The sequence below is a fragment of the Oryctolagus cuniculus genome, chromosome 7, assembly GCF_051225735.1.
Source record: "Oryctolagus cuniculus isolate XC-2025 breed Fujian yellow rabbit chromosome 7, ASM5122573v1, whole genome shotgun sequence".
Lineage (NCBI taxonomy): Eukaryota > Metazoa > Chordata > Mammalia > Lagomorpha > Leporidae > Oryctolagus > Oryctolagus cuniculus.
The window spans coordinates 147441193-147454535 of record NC_142873.1 but is presented as its reverse complement, the minus strand read 5'-3'; the positions used below and the strand labels follow the sequence as shown (position 1 = coordinate 147454535).

The following is a 13343-nucleotide window of genomic DNA, read 5'->3' as shown; positions in this document are numbered from 1 at the left end:
GTTACCAGCAGGAAAGGAAAGTGAGTCAAATGTCAGGTGGGTGAGATTCATGGATGCCTACTCCAGGCACCGGTGGCTGGATTCCAGGCTCAGAGTCCTAGAGCCGAGTAGGTTTGAGAAGCCTGGCTTGACACAGAGAATCTTCCAAGAGCCTCTAGCACGTGCACTGTGGGCCTCCAAGTGCTGGGTTGAGGACTCACCACTTCCCAAGCTTTTTAGCTACACGGTACTGTTTTGCCCTAATCCCGTTAACACATTAACATCTCTGAGCACCCAGCTAGGGAAACGCTGACCTGCTCTCTACTGTCTCTTTTATCTTAATTAATTTTTTTAAATTTATTTGTTTGAAAGGTAGAGACAGAAGCAGAAATTGTCATAGAGAGATCTTCCATCCTCTGAGTCACTCTCCAAATGCCCATAGTGGCCGGAACAGGGACAGGCCAAAGCAAAGAGCCTGGAATATAATCCAAGTCTCCCACATTAGTGGCAAGGATTCAAGTACTTGAACCATCAACTGCTACCATCCAGGGTTTGCATTAACAGAAAGCTAAAATCGGAAGTGGAGCTGGGACTTGAACCCAGGGACTCTGATAATGAGATGTGTATGTCCCAATGTCATCCTAACCAATGTGCTTCATAACTACCCCTCCAGTGACCTTAAAAAAGTATTTATGTATTTGAAAGAGTTGCAAAGAGAGAGAGAAAGAGAGAGAGAGAGGTCTTCCTTCTGCTGGTTCACTCTGGGTGGCCACAGTAGCCAGCACTAGGCCAGGTTGAAGCCAGGACCATGGAACTCAATCCAAGTCTCCCACATGGGTGGCAGGGATTCAGATACTTGGGCCATCTTCTGCTGCTTTTTGAGTGCTGGCCATTAGCAGGGAGCTGGATCAGAAGTGGAGCAGCCAGAACTCACACAAGCGCCCGTGTGGGATGCCGGCATTGCTTGCAGCAGCTTCACCCGCTACCCCACAGTACCAGCCCCCCTTTCTTTCTTCCTTTTTTTTAAAGACTTATTTATTTGAAAGTTGGACTTACGGAGAAAAAGGAAGAGAGACCAGTGGCCCTTTTAAATCCACAGGAAGGGCCGGGTTTCTGCCTGCAGGCGGCTTTATTCTGTCTTCATGTCTGCGAGGTGAATCAGGGTTAGTTTGGGGTCTGGCATGTCATTCCCCTGGCGTCTGTTGACGTCCTGGCTTGGGTCAGGGATGTGGGCTCCTAGTGGCCATCTGGGGGACACCCAGTCTGCTCAGGTGAGAGGACTTACCTAAGGCTGCAGTGAAGTGACAGCGGAGCAGAGACTAGAACTCGGGCTCTTGGCATCCGTCCCTTGTGCCTTGCTGGGGAGAGCCAAGGTCTGCCTCGTGGTGACCTCAGTCGGGGGGGGGGGGGGGCTCTCTCCCACCTCCTGCCCTCAAGCGTGTCAGCTGCTCCTTCTCAGCGAAGACCTCAGTCCAGCTCTCTGAGAGCATCTGCACCCCAGGGGAGGCTGGGAGGGGGCAGGGGTGACTTTGTCCCCTACTGTTGCCCTGTCCTGAGGAGAGGGCCTCGGCCACTGGCCCTCTGGGGTGCAAGGCTGGTGATCTGTCTTTCCAGGTGCACTGAGTGCTGGGAGTGTGATTATGCTGGTACTGCTTCCTGCCGAGCCCCTAAGTCCCATGCCCTTGTGATTGGGCAGAAATCCACAGGGCGGGCCGCAGGTGGGGGCAGCCTCATGAGCAGAGGGTCTTGGCCAAGGCTCGTTCTAGGAGGAAAAGATGCACACCGGGCTGAAGTCGAGCATTCCTCTGTTGTTTGGTGGTGAGGTTGTGTGCGCTGAGGACATAGTGCAGTGTGGTTTAAATGCTAAGCTGAGTACCCTCTGGCTCAGCAGTTGCACGTCTAAGAATTTATGCCAGGGGACTCACCCACACAAATGCACAAAAAAATGTGAACTAGGATTTCCATCACATCATTGTTTCTAAAAAAGGAGATTGGGGTGGGGGAGCATTTGGCACAGTGGTTAGGCTGCTGCTTGGGACACCTGGATCCCATATCAGAGTGTCTGGAGCAGTCCTGGCCCCGCTTCCAATTCCAGCTTCCTGCTAATGTGCAGATTTTTTTAAATTTTATTTGAAAGGCAGAGTTACAGACAGGCAGAGGCGGAGAGAGAAAGTTTTCCATCCACTGGTTCACTCCCCAAATGGCTGCGACAGCTGGAGCTGCGCCAATCCAAAGCCAGGAGCCAGGAGCTTCTTCCGGGTCTCCCATGTAGGTGCAGAGGCCCGAGCACTTGGGCTTTCCCAGGCCATCGCAGAGAGCTGGATTGGAAGTAGAGCAGCCAGGTCTCAAAACCATATGAGATGTGGGCACTGCAGGCGGCAGCTTTACCTGCTACACCACAGCGCGGGCCCCACTAATGTGCAGATTAGCAGGTGATGGGAGGCAGCTGGTGATGGCTCAAGTGTTTGGATCCCTGCCACCCACACAGAAGAACTGGATTGAGCTCCAGGCTCCTGGTTTCAGCCTGGTTCAAGCCCAGCTGTTGGAGGCATTTGGGGAGTGAATCAGCAAGTAGGAGATCTCCGTCTGTCTCCATCTCTGGTGGAGATATTTAAAGTAAAAATAAATAAAACCTTTTAATTAAAAAAAAGGAAACAGCCTAAATATCTAATTATAGTACAGCAGTGATATAAATATGGCACATCCAAATGATGGGTTGACATTTATTGAAAATGATGAATTAGATGTGCATGTAGGGAAATGTGCTCATAATGTTTAATAGAAGGTTATAAAACAGATTGTAATCTTGTTTTTCTAAAGTAGATGAATATTTCCACCAATATCTAAATTTATGGGCAGAATTAAGTTGACCAGAAGAAAAACCAAAATGTTTGTAGTCATTGTCACTGGATTATGGAATTAAAAAAGGCTTTTCTATTGGGTTATTATTTTTCTTTATATTTCCTAAATACGCTACAATGAATATATGTTCAATAATCATTTTTAAAGTTAAAGAAAGGGGACTGGTGTTGCCAGTGGGTTAAGTTGTCGACTGTGATGTCGGCATCCTACACTGGAGTGCTGGTCGGAGTCTCTGCTGCTCGGCTTCCCATCCAGCTTCCTGCTAATGGGTCTGGGAAGGCAGCAGTAGACGGTCCAAGCATCTGGGTTCCTGTCACCCAGGTGGATGATATTTCCACCTTCTGGTTTCGGCCTGACTCGCCCTAGCTATTGTGGCCGCTTGGGGAGTGAACCAGCTGATGGAAGATTCTCTCTCTCTGTGTGTCACTCTGCCTTTTGAATAAACAAACAAATCTTTTTTAAAAAAAAGTTCTAGGGGCCAGCGTTGTGGCATAGCGGGTAAAGCTGCTGCCTGCAGTGCCAGCATCCCATATGGGCTCCAGTTTGAGTCCTGGCTGCTCCACTTCCAACTCAGCTCTCTGCTGTGGCCTGGGAAAGCAGTAGAAGATGGCCCAAGTCCTTGGGCCTCTGCACACATGTGGGAGACCTGAAAGAAGCTCCAGGCTCCTGATCAGCACAGATCTAGCCGTTGTGGCCATCTGGAGAATGAACCAGAGGATGAAAGACCTCTCTCTCTCTCTCTGTCTCTCTCTCTGCCTCTCTGTAGTTCTGCCTTCCAAATAAATAAACCTTTTTTTAAAAAAAAAACTTTCTAAAAGATTTTAAAAACCATGCCGAGAAAGCTGAACCTTACTCATAAGGTGATTCAAATTAACTTTTTGTAAATTAAATAACTGAAAATGCTAAGCAAGTCAGCCAGTGAAGAGCCTCACTGAGGCCGGCTCTGGGCCATGAGAAGTGCCCCTGCCTGTATTGTCTCGTAAACTCCAGAAGTAGCTTTTCTCTGCGACACGTGGCCCGTCAGTGCAAGGCAGGGCGTGGTGGAGCAGGACTCAGCGTGCCAGGTCATCGTGGCCAGGCAGCCGCTGGCGGTGTGTTCTAGAAGTGTCCAATGCAAGGCAGGGCTTTGTAAACTAGGAAGGCCGCTGGTTACAGCGTGGGTAACGGACTCCAGCAGAGGGTCTGGGTTGTGGCCTGGGGAAGGATGCTGTCTGGGGACAGCAAGCAGGCAGATGTCACTCGTGTGTCCTGAGGCCCCACTCACGTCTGCTCCTGTGAACTTTCCTTCCAGGAAAACTTGATTGGCGCCCTCCTGGCCATTTTCGGGCACCTGGTGGTCAGCATTGCTCTTAACCTCCAGGTAAGTTCCGGTCACCTGCGCCACGTGGGGCCGAGGTCCAGCAGTGGGTCAGGGTGGCTTGTCCGGGTCCAGCCCCACTTTGTGAGGCCTCTCCTGCTCCCCCTCGGGGCTGCACTTGGGACCATACCTTGTGGGCTGATCCAGAATCTCTCTGGATTCAGTGTTGCCAACGCCCTCCCCAACATGGCCTCCCAGCTCAGCACCTCACTGGCTCCCCTGGGGCCTGCAGCCGCCTCCCGATGCCCTCCCTGGCTCCGGCCGCCTCCTCTCCTGCCTGCTGTGCTGCAGGGCCGTTGGAATTACTATTTTGTCAGATTTGACTCTGATTAGAGCCTGTCCGTGATTACGTCTCCAGGGGCGCCGGTAGCAGCTGCTGTGGATGCCCCGCCCCGTACCCCCTTGATGCGTCCACTCATGCCCACCTGTAGTCTGGAGCGAGTTGATGGCTTGGGGAGCTCCTCCCGGGGCGCCAGAGAACTGTTCCCATTGAGTGTAGTGCGCACGCATTTGTGTGTGAGTGTGTGTGTGTGAGTGTGTGTGTATGTGTGTATGTTGGGGGAGGGGCAGAGCTAAGATCACTGGAGGCTGCCCCCAGCCAGGGGAGGGTGGGAGTCTGTGGAGGAATGGCCCAGGGCCCTGCCCTGGGGAGGGCGAATGTGAATTGGGTTTTCCTGTGGACACACAGGTGGGCATCGTGCATATCGGCCGCCCTGTGTGCATGGGAGGGTTTCTGAGGCTGTGTGGCCCCCGGCTGCTTGTCTGGTTCCTTCTCTGCACAGCAGTAGCTCTGCCTGTTTCCCTGCTTCCATGCAGCCCACACAGGATCCTCTCCAGGGGCAGCCGTGGCGCCGTGGCCCTCTGCATCAGCAGGGCTTCCTAGCCTGCCTTTGTTACTGCCTCGGCTTCAATATCCCAAGTTCACATTTCCAAAAAGAATAATACTGCCTGGCTGGAGCCCAGGGTCCATCCCGGGGAGGGCAAGGTCTCCCAATCCCCACGTGACTGCCCAAGAAGAACTTCAGGCCTTTTACAGAGGTGGGTACAGGCCAGAGTCCTGGGGACCACGCCTCGGGGGAGATGGCAGCTCCAAGGCCAGGCCTAAGTGGGGCTCCTGCAACCAGCGCTCCCAGCCAGCCTGCACACTGCCTGTGATGTGCGTGAGGAATGCCCGTTTCCAGGCCTCGCCCCAGGATGAGGCCCTGGCGTGTGCATTTTTGCAGTTTGCGGGGAAAGAGGTGAGGATCCCAGCCACTGGAGAATGCTGTCCCGGAACAGCCATCCGGTCCTGAGACAGCTGCCGCTTCTCTCTGCCCTGAGCGCGCACCCCAGAGGGAGCTGACAGGTCCCCCCAAGGCCGGGGTAGATTTAGGATAGATGGACCCGAGTGTTTCCACCCCAGACATCTGAACAGTCGCATTCTTTCTGGCATTTCTAGAAGTACTGCCACATCCGCCTGGCAGGCACCAAGGACCCCCGGGCCTACTTCAAGACCAAGACGTGGTGGCTGGGCCTGTTCCTGCTGCTCCTGGGGGAGCTGGGCGTGTTCGCCGCCTACGCCTTCGCTCCGCTCTCGCTCATCGTGCCCCTCGGGGCAGTCTCTGTGATAGGTAAGACCAGGGCCCCACCCCGCCTTCCCTGGCCCTCGCCCACCGTGTGGCCTGCGTGTCACCCCCAGGACACACACCAGCTTTTGCTTTGATAGCAGTAACTGCCCTGAGTGCTTTCTGGGTCTTAATTCTTGGAATCCTCCTGGCAACCTTCTGAGGAAGAACTGTTACTATCCCCATTTTACACGTGGGGAAACTGAGGCACAAAGCAGTGAAGTTACTTCCCCTGGATCACACGGCTGCGAGTGGCAGGCCTGGGGGCTGGACCAGGCCGTCTGGCCACAAGAGCTGTTTGAGATGCAGCGTGTTTATTAGAACTGCTTGTCACTTCTGCAGAGGCAGCTGAGCTGTGCAGGGAAGCCAGGCTTCTGCAGGGTACGGATACCTCGCACCTCCAGGAAGTGCACACACACACACACACACACACACGTCTCCACTGATCTTTGTCCTCTGCTGGCGTCATTGTAATCCCATCCCCAACTTTCTCATCAGCCATTTCACTGATTTCTGGAGTCACTGAGCCAGTGATTCGGAGCAAAGACAAGGCAGCTTTCATGGCCATGAGGCCACAGATAAAATAGAATTAGAAAAAAACTCTTCCAGAAGTGATGGTATTCGACCGGTGAACTGCTTTGCCGGGGAGCTAGTGTCTGCACAGAAGCTCTTCCCTGCTCTTTCTTTTTTTTTTTTTTTTTTTTTTTTGGACAGGCAGAGTGGACAGTGAAAGAGAGAGACAGAGAAAAAGGTCTTCCTTTGCCGTTGGTTCACCCTCCAATGGCCACCGTGGCTGGCGCGTTGCGACCAGCGCACCGCGCTGATCCGATGGCAGGAGCCAGGTACTTATCCTGGTCTCCCATGGGGTGCAGGGCCCAAGGACTTGGGCCATCCTCCACTGCACTCCCTGGCCACAGCAGAGAGCTGGCCTGGAAGAGGGGCAACCGGGACAGAATCCAGCACCCTGACCGGGACTAGAACCCGGTGTGCTGGCGCTGCAAGGTGGAGGATTAGCCTAGTGAGCTGCGGCGCCGGCCTTCCCTGCTCTTAAAGGAAAAGACCACTTACGCATCTTACTCCTCCTTGCGTCCTCAGGGCCTCTGCAGCGAGGACAGTGTATGCATAGCTGCTGTGTGCCCCTTCCTCAGCCCGAGCAGACATCTTTAATCGATCATTGCGTTCCTTCCTAGCCGGCCTGCGTAGGCCTCAGAGGGTGGACACATACTGCCTTCCCTGATCCAACTATAAGACCCTCTTTTGCTTGGCCATGGTTGGCAATCTGGCAGCTGACAAGGTGAATGAGGTCCTCAGACATGCTATGCACAGTATACTTAAAATGTCTTTTGAATGCTTTTTAAATATATATATATAACCTATTTGAAAGGCAGAGTTAGAGAGAGAGAGAGAGAGAGAGATCTTCCATCTGCTGATTCATTCCCCAAATGGCTGTGGTGGCCAGAGCTGGGCCAGGCCAAAGCCAGCAGCCAGGAGCTTCCACTAAGTCTCCCACATGGGTGCAAGGACTCAAGCACTTGGACCATCCTCCACTGCCTTCCCATGCACATTGGCAAGGAGCTGTATCAGAAGTGGGGCAGCTGGGACTCAAACCCATGCCCGTATGGGATGCTGGCACCACAGGCAGCAGCTTTACCCTCTGCTACAACACCAGCCCCTTTTAAATGCTTTTCACTGAGGCAAGTGGTTTGCCATAGTCTCAGCCTTTCCCTGTTACCTTACATCTGACCCATTCTGGACGCCTCTGTTGCTGCCCAGTCCACATAGATAATTAGATTTGTCCCCTTAGCTCTCTGCTTTGCCCATTGCTGGTATCTCCAGGGGGCTCCTGGAACCTTTCTTCACAATAGGAATAAGTGGCCGAGTGACAAATGCTGTCAGTATTCGTCTGAATCTTAAAGGAGGCTGCAGTATAATAGAAGGACTTCAGGGATCACCCACTGGAAACTAAGGGGCTCCTGGAACTCCTAAAGTCACCAAGAAAAACAACATTAAAGACAACAATAGCCAATGTTTAGGAGACCAAAAAACAAATGAAGCATAGTTTCAGACAAAGTGAAGAAGCTACAGTACAGAACACAGGAAGTGTGGGAGCAGGACTTTATGTGACTTCAGGTCATGCTAACTGATGGTAAGGAGGACCTCTGACACTTTAGCCTTACCATGCACAAGTTCATTCCTCAGTGGAGACTCCTGATGGCAGACTGTCTCCCTTGCAAGGCATGAGTCGTGGGCCTTGGCCATTTCAATCATGATCCTTGGCCGTCTTCCTAAAATAGATTCAAACTTTAGCAAAACCAAGAACTACACGGTACACTGAGAATACTTTGAGAAAAATTTAAATTCAAAAAACAAGAACAGGATACTATGAAAAAAGAATCCTTAGAAAGTATAAAGGAATATTTGGATGTTAAAAGCATGACCATTTGGGAATTTTAAAGCAGCAGTAAAAGAAATAGAAGAAGGAGGTTAGTGCTGTGGCTTAGCAGGTAAAGCTGTCACCTACAGTACAGGCATCCCATATGGGCACCGGTTCAAGTCCCAGCTGTTCCACTTCCAATCTAGCTCGCTGCTAATGCACCTGGGAACATTGAGGCCATTGGGGAGTGAATAAGCAGGTGGAAGATATCTCTCTCTCTCTCTCTCTCTCTCTCTCTCTGTAACTTAGCCTTTCAAATAAATAAATAAATCTTTAAAAAAGAGAGTGTGGCGCAGTGGGTTAAAGCCCTGGCCTGAAGTGCTGGCATCCCATATGGGTGCTGGTTCGAGACCAAGCTGCTCCACTTCTGATCCAGCTCTCTGCTATGGCCTGGGAAAGCAGTAGAAGATGACCCAAGTCCTTGGGCCCCTGCACCCACTTGGGAGGCCCGGAGGAGGCTCCTGGCTCCTGGCTTTGGATCGGTGCAGCTCCAGCCATTGTGGCCATCTGGGGTGTGAAACAGTGGATGGAAGACTTCTCTGTCTCTGCCTCTCTCTGTAACTCTGTCTTTCAAATAAATAAATCTTTAGAGAAAGAGAGAAAGAGAAAGAAACAGGAAGGGGGAAGGAAAGCTGTTCTCCACAGAAGAGTGACACCTAACTCAAGGAACAGGTGTAATAGAACTAGAACCTATTTTACAACACATCATTTTGACTCGGGGATTCCAATGAAGATCACCAGTGGATGTCAGAATCATTAGCTGAATATTCCCATAGAGCCAGTGCATCATCCCGGTGATCACTGGTTGCAGGAGGAAACATTCACAGTGAAAATTACAGTTGCTGCTGTCACAAGCACTGACAGTCGGGCTCTGTGAGTCTCCTGGTGTGATGGAAAGTGAACAGAGCATCTTCACCCGCAAACTGTTACTGCCCAGAGCCGTGTGCCTTCGTCTAATCCAGACCTAGTCCTGTGCTGGACCACACGGCACTCACAGGAAGAGGGACAAGGCCAACTTAGGATTTTCCCTAAGTGTAAAACACACTCCAGATCACAGATACGGTATTTTTTTTTTTTTTTTTTTGACAGGCAGAGTGGACAGTGAGAGAGAGACAGAGAGAAAGGTCTTCCTTTGCCGTTGGTTCACCCTCCAATGGCCGCCGCGGCTGGTGCACTGCAGCCAGCACACCGAGCTGATCCGATGGCAGGAGCCAGGTACTTCTCCTGGTCTCCCATGGGGTGCAGGGCCCAAGCACCTGGGCCATCCTCCACTGCACTCCCTGGCCACAGCAGAGGGCTGGCCTGGAAGAGGGGCAACCAGGACAGAATCCGGCGCCCCGACCGGGACTAGAACCCGGTGTGCCGGCGCCGCTAGGCGGAGGATTAGCCTAGTGAGCCACGGCGCCGGCTAGATACAGTATTTTTAAAAGTAAAGTACATTGACAATTTTTATATTGATCCTATGATAAAGTGGTATATCTTAGATATATTAAATATATGATTAAAAATTTTTAAGATTTATATATTTATTTGAAAGACAGAGAGAGAGAGAGAGAGAGAGAGTGCACTTCCATTCACTGGTTCAGTCCTCAAATGGCTGAAATGGCTGGAGCTGGGCCAGACCAAAGCCAGGAGTCAAGAATTTATTCTGGATCTCCCACGTGTATGCAGGGGCCCATCCTTTGCTGCTTTCCCAAGCACATTGGCAGGAAGCTGAATCAGAAGTAGAGCAGCCAGGCCAGCGTTGCAGGTGGCGGCTTTATCAGCTCTGTCACAACACTGATCCCATGATTAACTTTTTAAGATTTATTTTACTTATTTGAAAGGCAGAGTTACAGAGAGAGAGAGACATAAAGAGAATCTTCATCCGCTGGTTCACTCCCCAGGTGGCCACAATGGCCAGGGTGGGGCCAGGCTGGAGCCAGGAGCTTCTTCCGGGTCTCCCCACATGGGTCCTTTAGGGCCACCACAGGTCAGCCGAGAGTGTGGGAAAGTCAGGGAGAGCAACGAACCAGGGAGGGGTATGTCGGAGGCAGGTGTCCCAGTGGAAGGAGCAAGAACCCCAGCCGACCAGAGTCCTGGGGTTAGGCTGTGCCTTCCCTTAGCGGCTGCGGGACCTAGAGCAAGTCCGTCCCCTCGTTCAGCCTCAACGTCCCGCCTCCAAGGGCAGACGGACCAGAAGTAACTTGTGTAAATCACCTGTTGCCAACAGCATCTCAACATGCGGTGCCCCCACCTCATAGAAAACCATCCCGAAGGCTCAGAGCGGAGCTTCCCTCTCCCAGGTGGAGCAACAGAGGGGGCAGGGGGACCGAGCTCGGGGGGAGGGGGGGTTTGGGGGAGGGGCCGGCAATGTGGGGGCCTGGGCGAAGGGACTCCCTCCAACCTCAAGCAACCTCAGTGCTCTTTTCCCTGTGCTTTTTGTTTTCCAGCTAGTGCCATCATAGGGATCATATTCATCAAAGAAAAATGGAAACCGAAAGACTTCCTGAGTAAGTTCGGGGCCCTGCGCCCTGTCTCTGACTTTATGTGTGTGCCATTTCTTTTCTTTTGCTTTGACAGGCAGAGAGATACAGACAGAGCTCCCATTTGCTGAGTTACTCCCCAAATGACCACAATGACCTCAAACCAGAGGTCAAAGCCAGGAGTCTGGAACTCAGTCCTGGTCTCCCACATGGGTGGCAGGGACCCACCACTTGAGCCATAACCTGCTGCCTCCCAGGGTCTGCATTAGCAGAAAGCGGGAGTCAGGAGCCCCAGCTGAGTATTGAACCCAGGCACTCGGATATGGGATGTGGGCATCTGATTTACTAGGTTTTTTTATTCATTCTAAAACAGTTGAATTTAAAGTTTAACTGCTGAGGTGATGTTGTGGCACAGGGGGTTAAGCTGCTGCCTGTGATGCGAGTATCCCATATGGGTGCCGGGTTGTGTCTCAGCTGTTCCACTTCTGATCCAGCTCCCTGCTAATGGCCTGGGAAACACAGCAGAAGATGCTCCAAATGTACGGGCCCCTGCCACCCGCTTGGAATACCCAGATAAAGCTCCTGGCTCCTGGCTTCCGCCTGGCCCAGCCCTGGCCATTACAGCCATCTGAGGCGTGAACCAGCAGTTGGAAGATCTCTTTCTGTCTCCTCCCACCCCCGTAACTCTGACTTTCAAAATAAATAAATTTTAGAGTTCAGCTGCCTCCCATTCCCGCCATGAGCCTGTTTCCCACCCTCATCAGGTTCCTGAGGGCTGAGTTTTTAAGTCAGTGCCTCCAAAACCTGCTGCACATCAGAATCACCTGTGAGACTTTTATAAAAGGAATTTATTCATTCCATTTAATCAATATTTATTTATTTGTTTATTTTAAAGGATTTATTTTATTTATTTGAAAGGCAGAGTTACAGAAAAAGAGCAAGAGAGAGAGAGAGAGAATCTTCCATCCAGTGGTTCACTCCCCAGTGGCTGTAACATCTGAGGTTGGGCCACGCCAAATCCTGGAACCTGGAACTCAATCCAGGTCTCCCGCATGGGTGGCAGGAGCCAGAGTACTTGGGTCATCTCCCTCTTCTGTCTCAGGTGCAGTAGCAGGGAGCTGGCTTGGAAACAAGGCAGCTAGAACTCAAACCAGTGTTCCAATGTGGGCTGCCAGTGTTGCAAGCGGCAGCTTCACCTGCTGCACACAAAGCTGGCCCTCACCCAGTGTGGACTGAGCATCTATCATTTGGATTTTTGGAGACCCAGTAGAAGGCACCCTTCTTCTGTGAGCTGTAAAGCAATGAGAGTCAAACCCGGGAGGTCAGAGTTCTGCTTTATTTTGAATGAACATGAAATTTATTTATGTTTCATATGCAGCTTATAAACAGAGCCTGAACTGTATGCAGTATTTTCTGTGCACCTGTGTTTTGACTGACCTGTCACAGGAGGTCAGGGGTCGAATTTTCCACTTGTGATATCACGCTGGTGCTTCTAAGTTTTGAATTTCAAAGCAGTTCGAGTTTTCAGATTAGTGATGCTCAACCTGTACTGAGAAAAAAAAGCAAACAAACAAAAACCCAACATTCCACATGGTATCGCATTTCTGGAGACTGTGGGATGACATAGACACAGTTAGTTCTAACACAGAAGGTTCCAGAGGCCAGTGGTCACCATAGCTGCAGCTCAGACCTCCCTGTGCTTTCTGACTTTCTTGGGGTTGGGCTGAACCTCAGGAGCTTGACCACACGGGGTTCAGCTGGGGCGTGGCAGGGCCCCTGGGAAGAGGCAGGAGGTCCCTGTGCTTCACCCAGGAGCGTGGCCCCTGGGGAGCTCACAGGCCTGGCAGGTGTATACAGGAGCTCAGGGAGAGTGCTAGGGGTTCCCTTGGGAGTGGGTTAAATAGCCCGTGAGGAAGGGATCAGGCACTGTTTTAAAAGGTACACGTTAGCCGCCGGCGCCGCGGCTCACTAGGCTAATCCTCCGCCTAGCGGCGCCGGCACACCGGGTTCTAGTCCCGGTTGGGGTGCCGGATTCTGTCCCGGTTGCCCCTCTTCCAGGCCAGCCCTCTGCTGTGGCCCGGGAGTGCAGTGGAGGATGGCCCAGGTGCTTGGGCCCTGCACCCCATGGGAGACCAGGAAAAGCACCTGGCTCCTGGCTCCTGCCATCGGATCAGCGCGGTGCGCCGGCCGCGGCGGCCATTGGAGGGTGAACCAACGGCAAAGGAAGACCTTTCTCTCTGTCTCTCTCTCTCACTGTCCACTCTGCCTGTCAAAAAATTAAAAAAAATAAAAAAAATAAAAAAAAAAAATAAAAAAAAGTAAGTATTTAAAAAAATAAAAATAAAAATAAAAGGTACACGTTAGCCATGAGAATTTATTCTTGTTGTGTTATTTGTTTTTAGTTAGCCCGTAGAGTGACTCTGTCCTTAAAATGTTCCCTGTAGAGCCGGCGCCATGGCTCAATAGGCTAATCTTCCACCTTGCGGCGCCGGCACACCGGGTTCTAGTCCCGGTTGGGGCGCCGGATTCTGTCCCGGTTGCCCCTCTTCCAGGCCAGCTCTCTGCTATGGCCAGGGAGTGCAGTGGAGGATGGCCCAGGTGCTTGGGCCCTGCACCCCATGGGAGACCAGGAAAAGCACCTG

At 51.8% G+C, this 13343-nt stretch overlaps 1 protein-coding gene across 2 annotated transcripts in view; it reads left to right on the top strand.

Annotated features, from left to right (window-relative positions):
- Nucleotides 1-13343, top strand: part of NIPAL3 (NIPA like domain containing 3) — a 52163-nt gene that overhangs the window by 19193 nt on the left and 19627 nt on the right. For both annotated transcript variants that reach the window (XM_008265677.5, XM_017346464.4), the window contains exons 3-5: nt 4133-4201; nt 5637-5808; nt 10669-10728. In XM_008265677.5, the coding sequence (XP_008263899.1) occupies nt 4133-4201; nt 5637-5808; nt 10669-10728 (301 nt within the window). The remainder of the gene's footprint in view (nt 1-4132; nt 4202-5636; nt 5809-10668; nt 10729-13343) is intronic.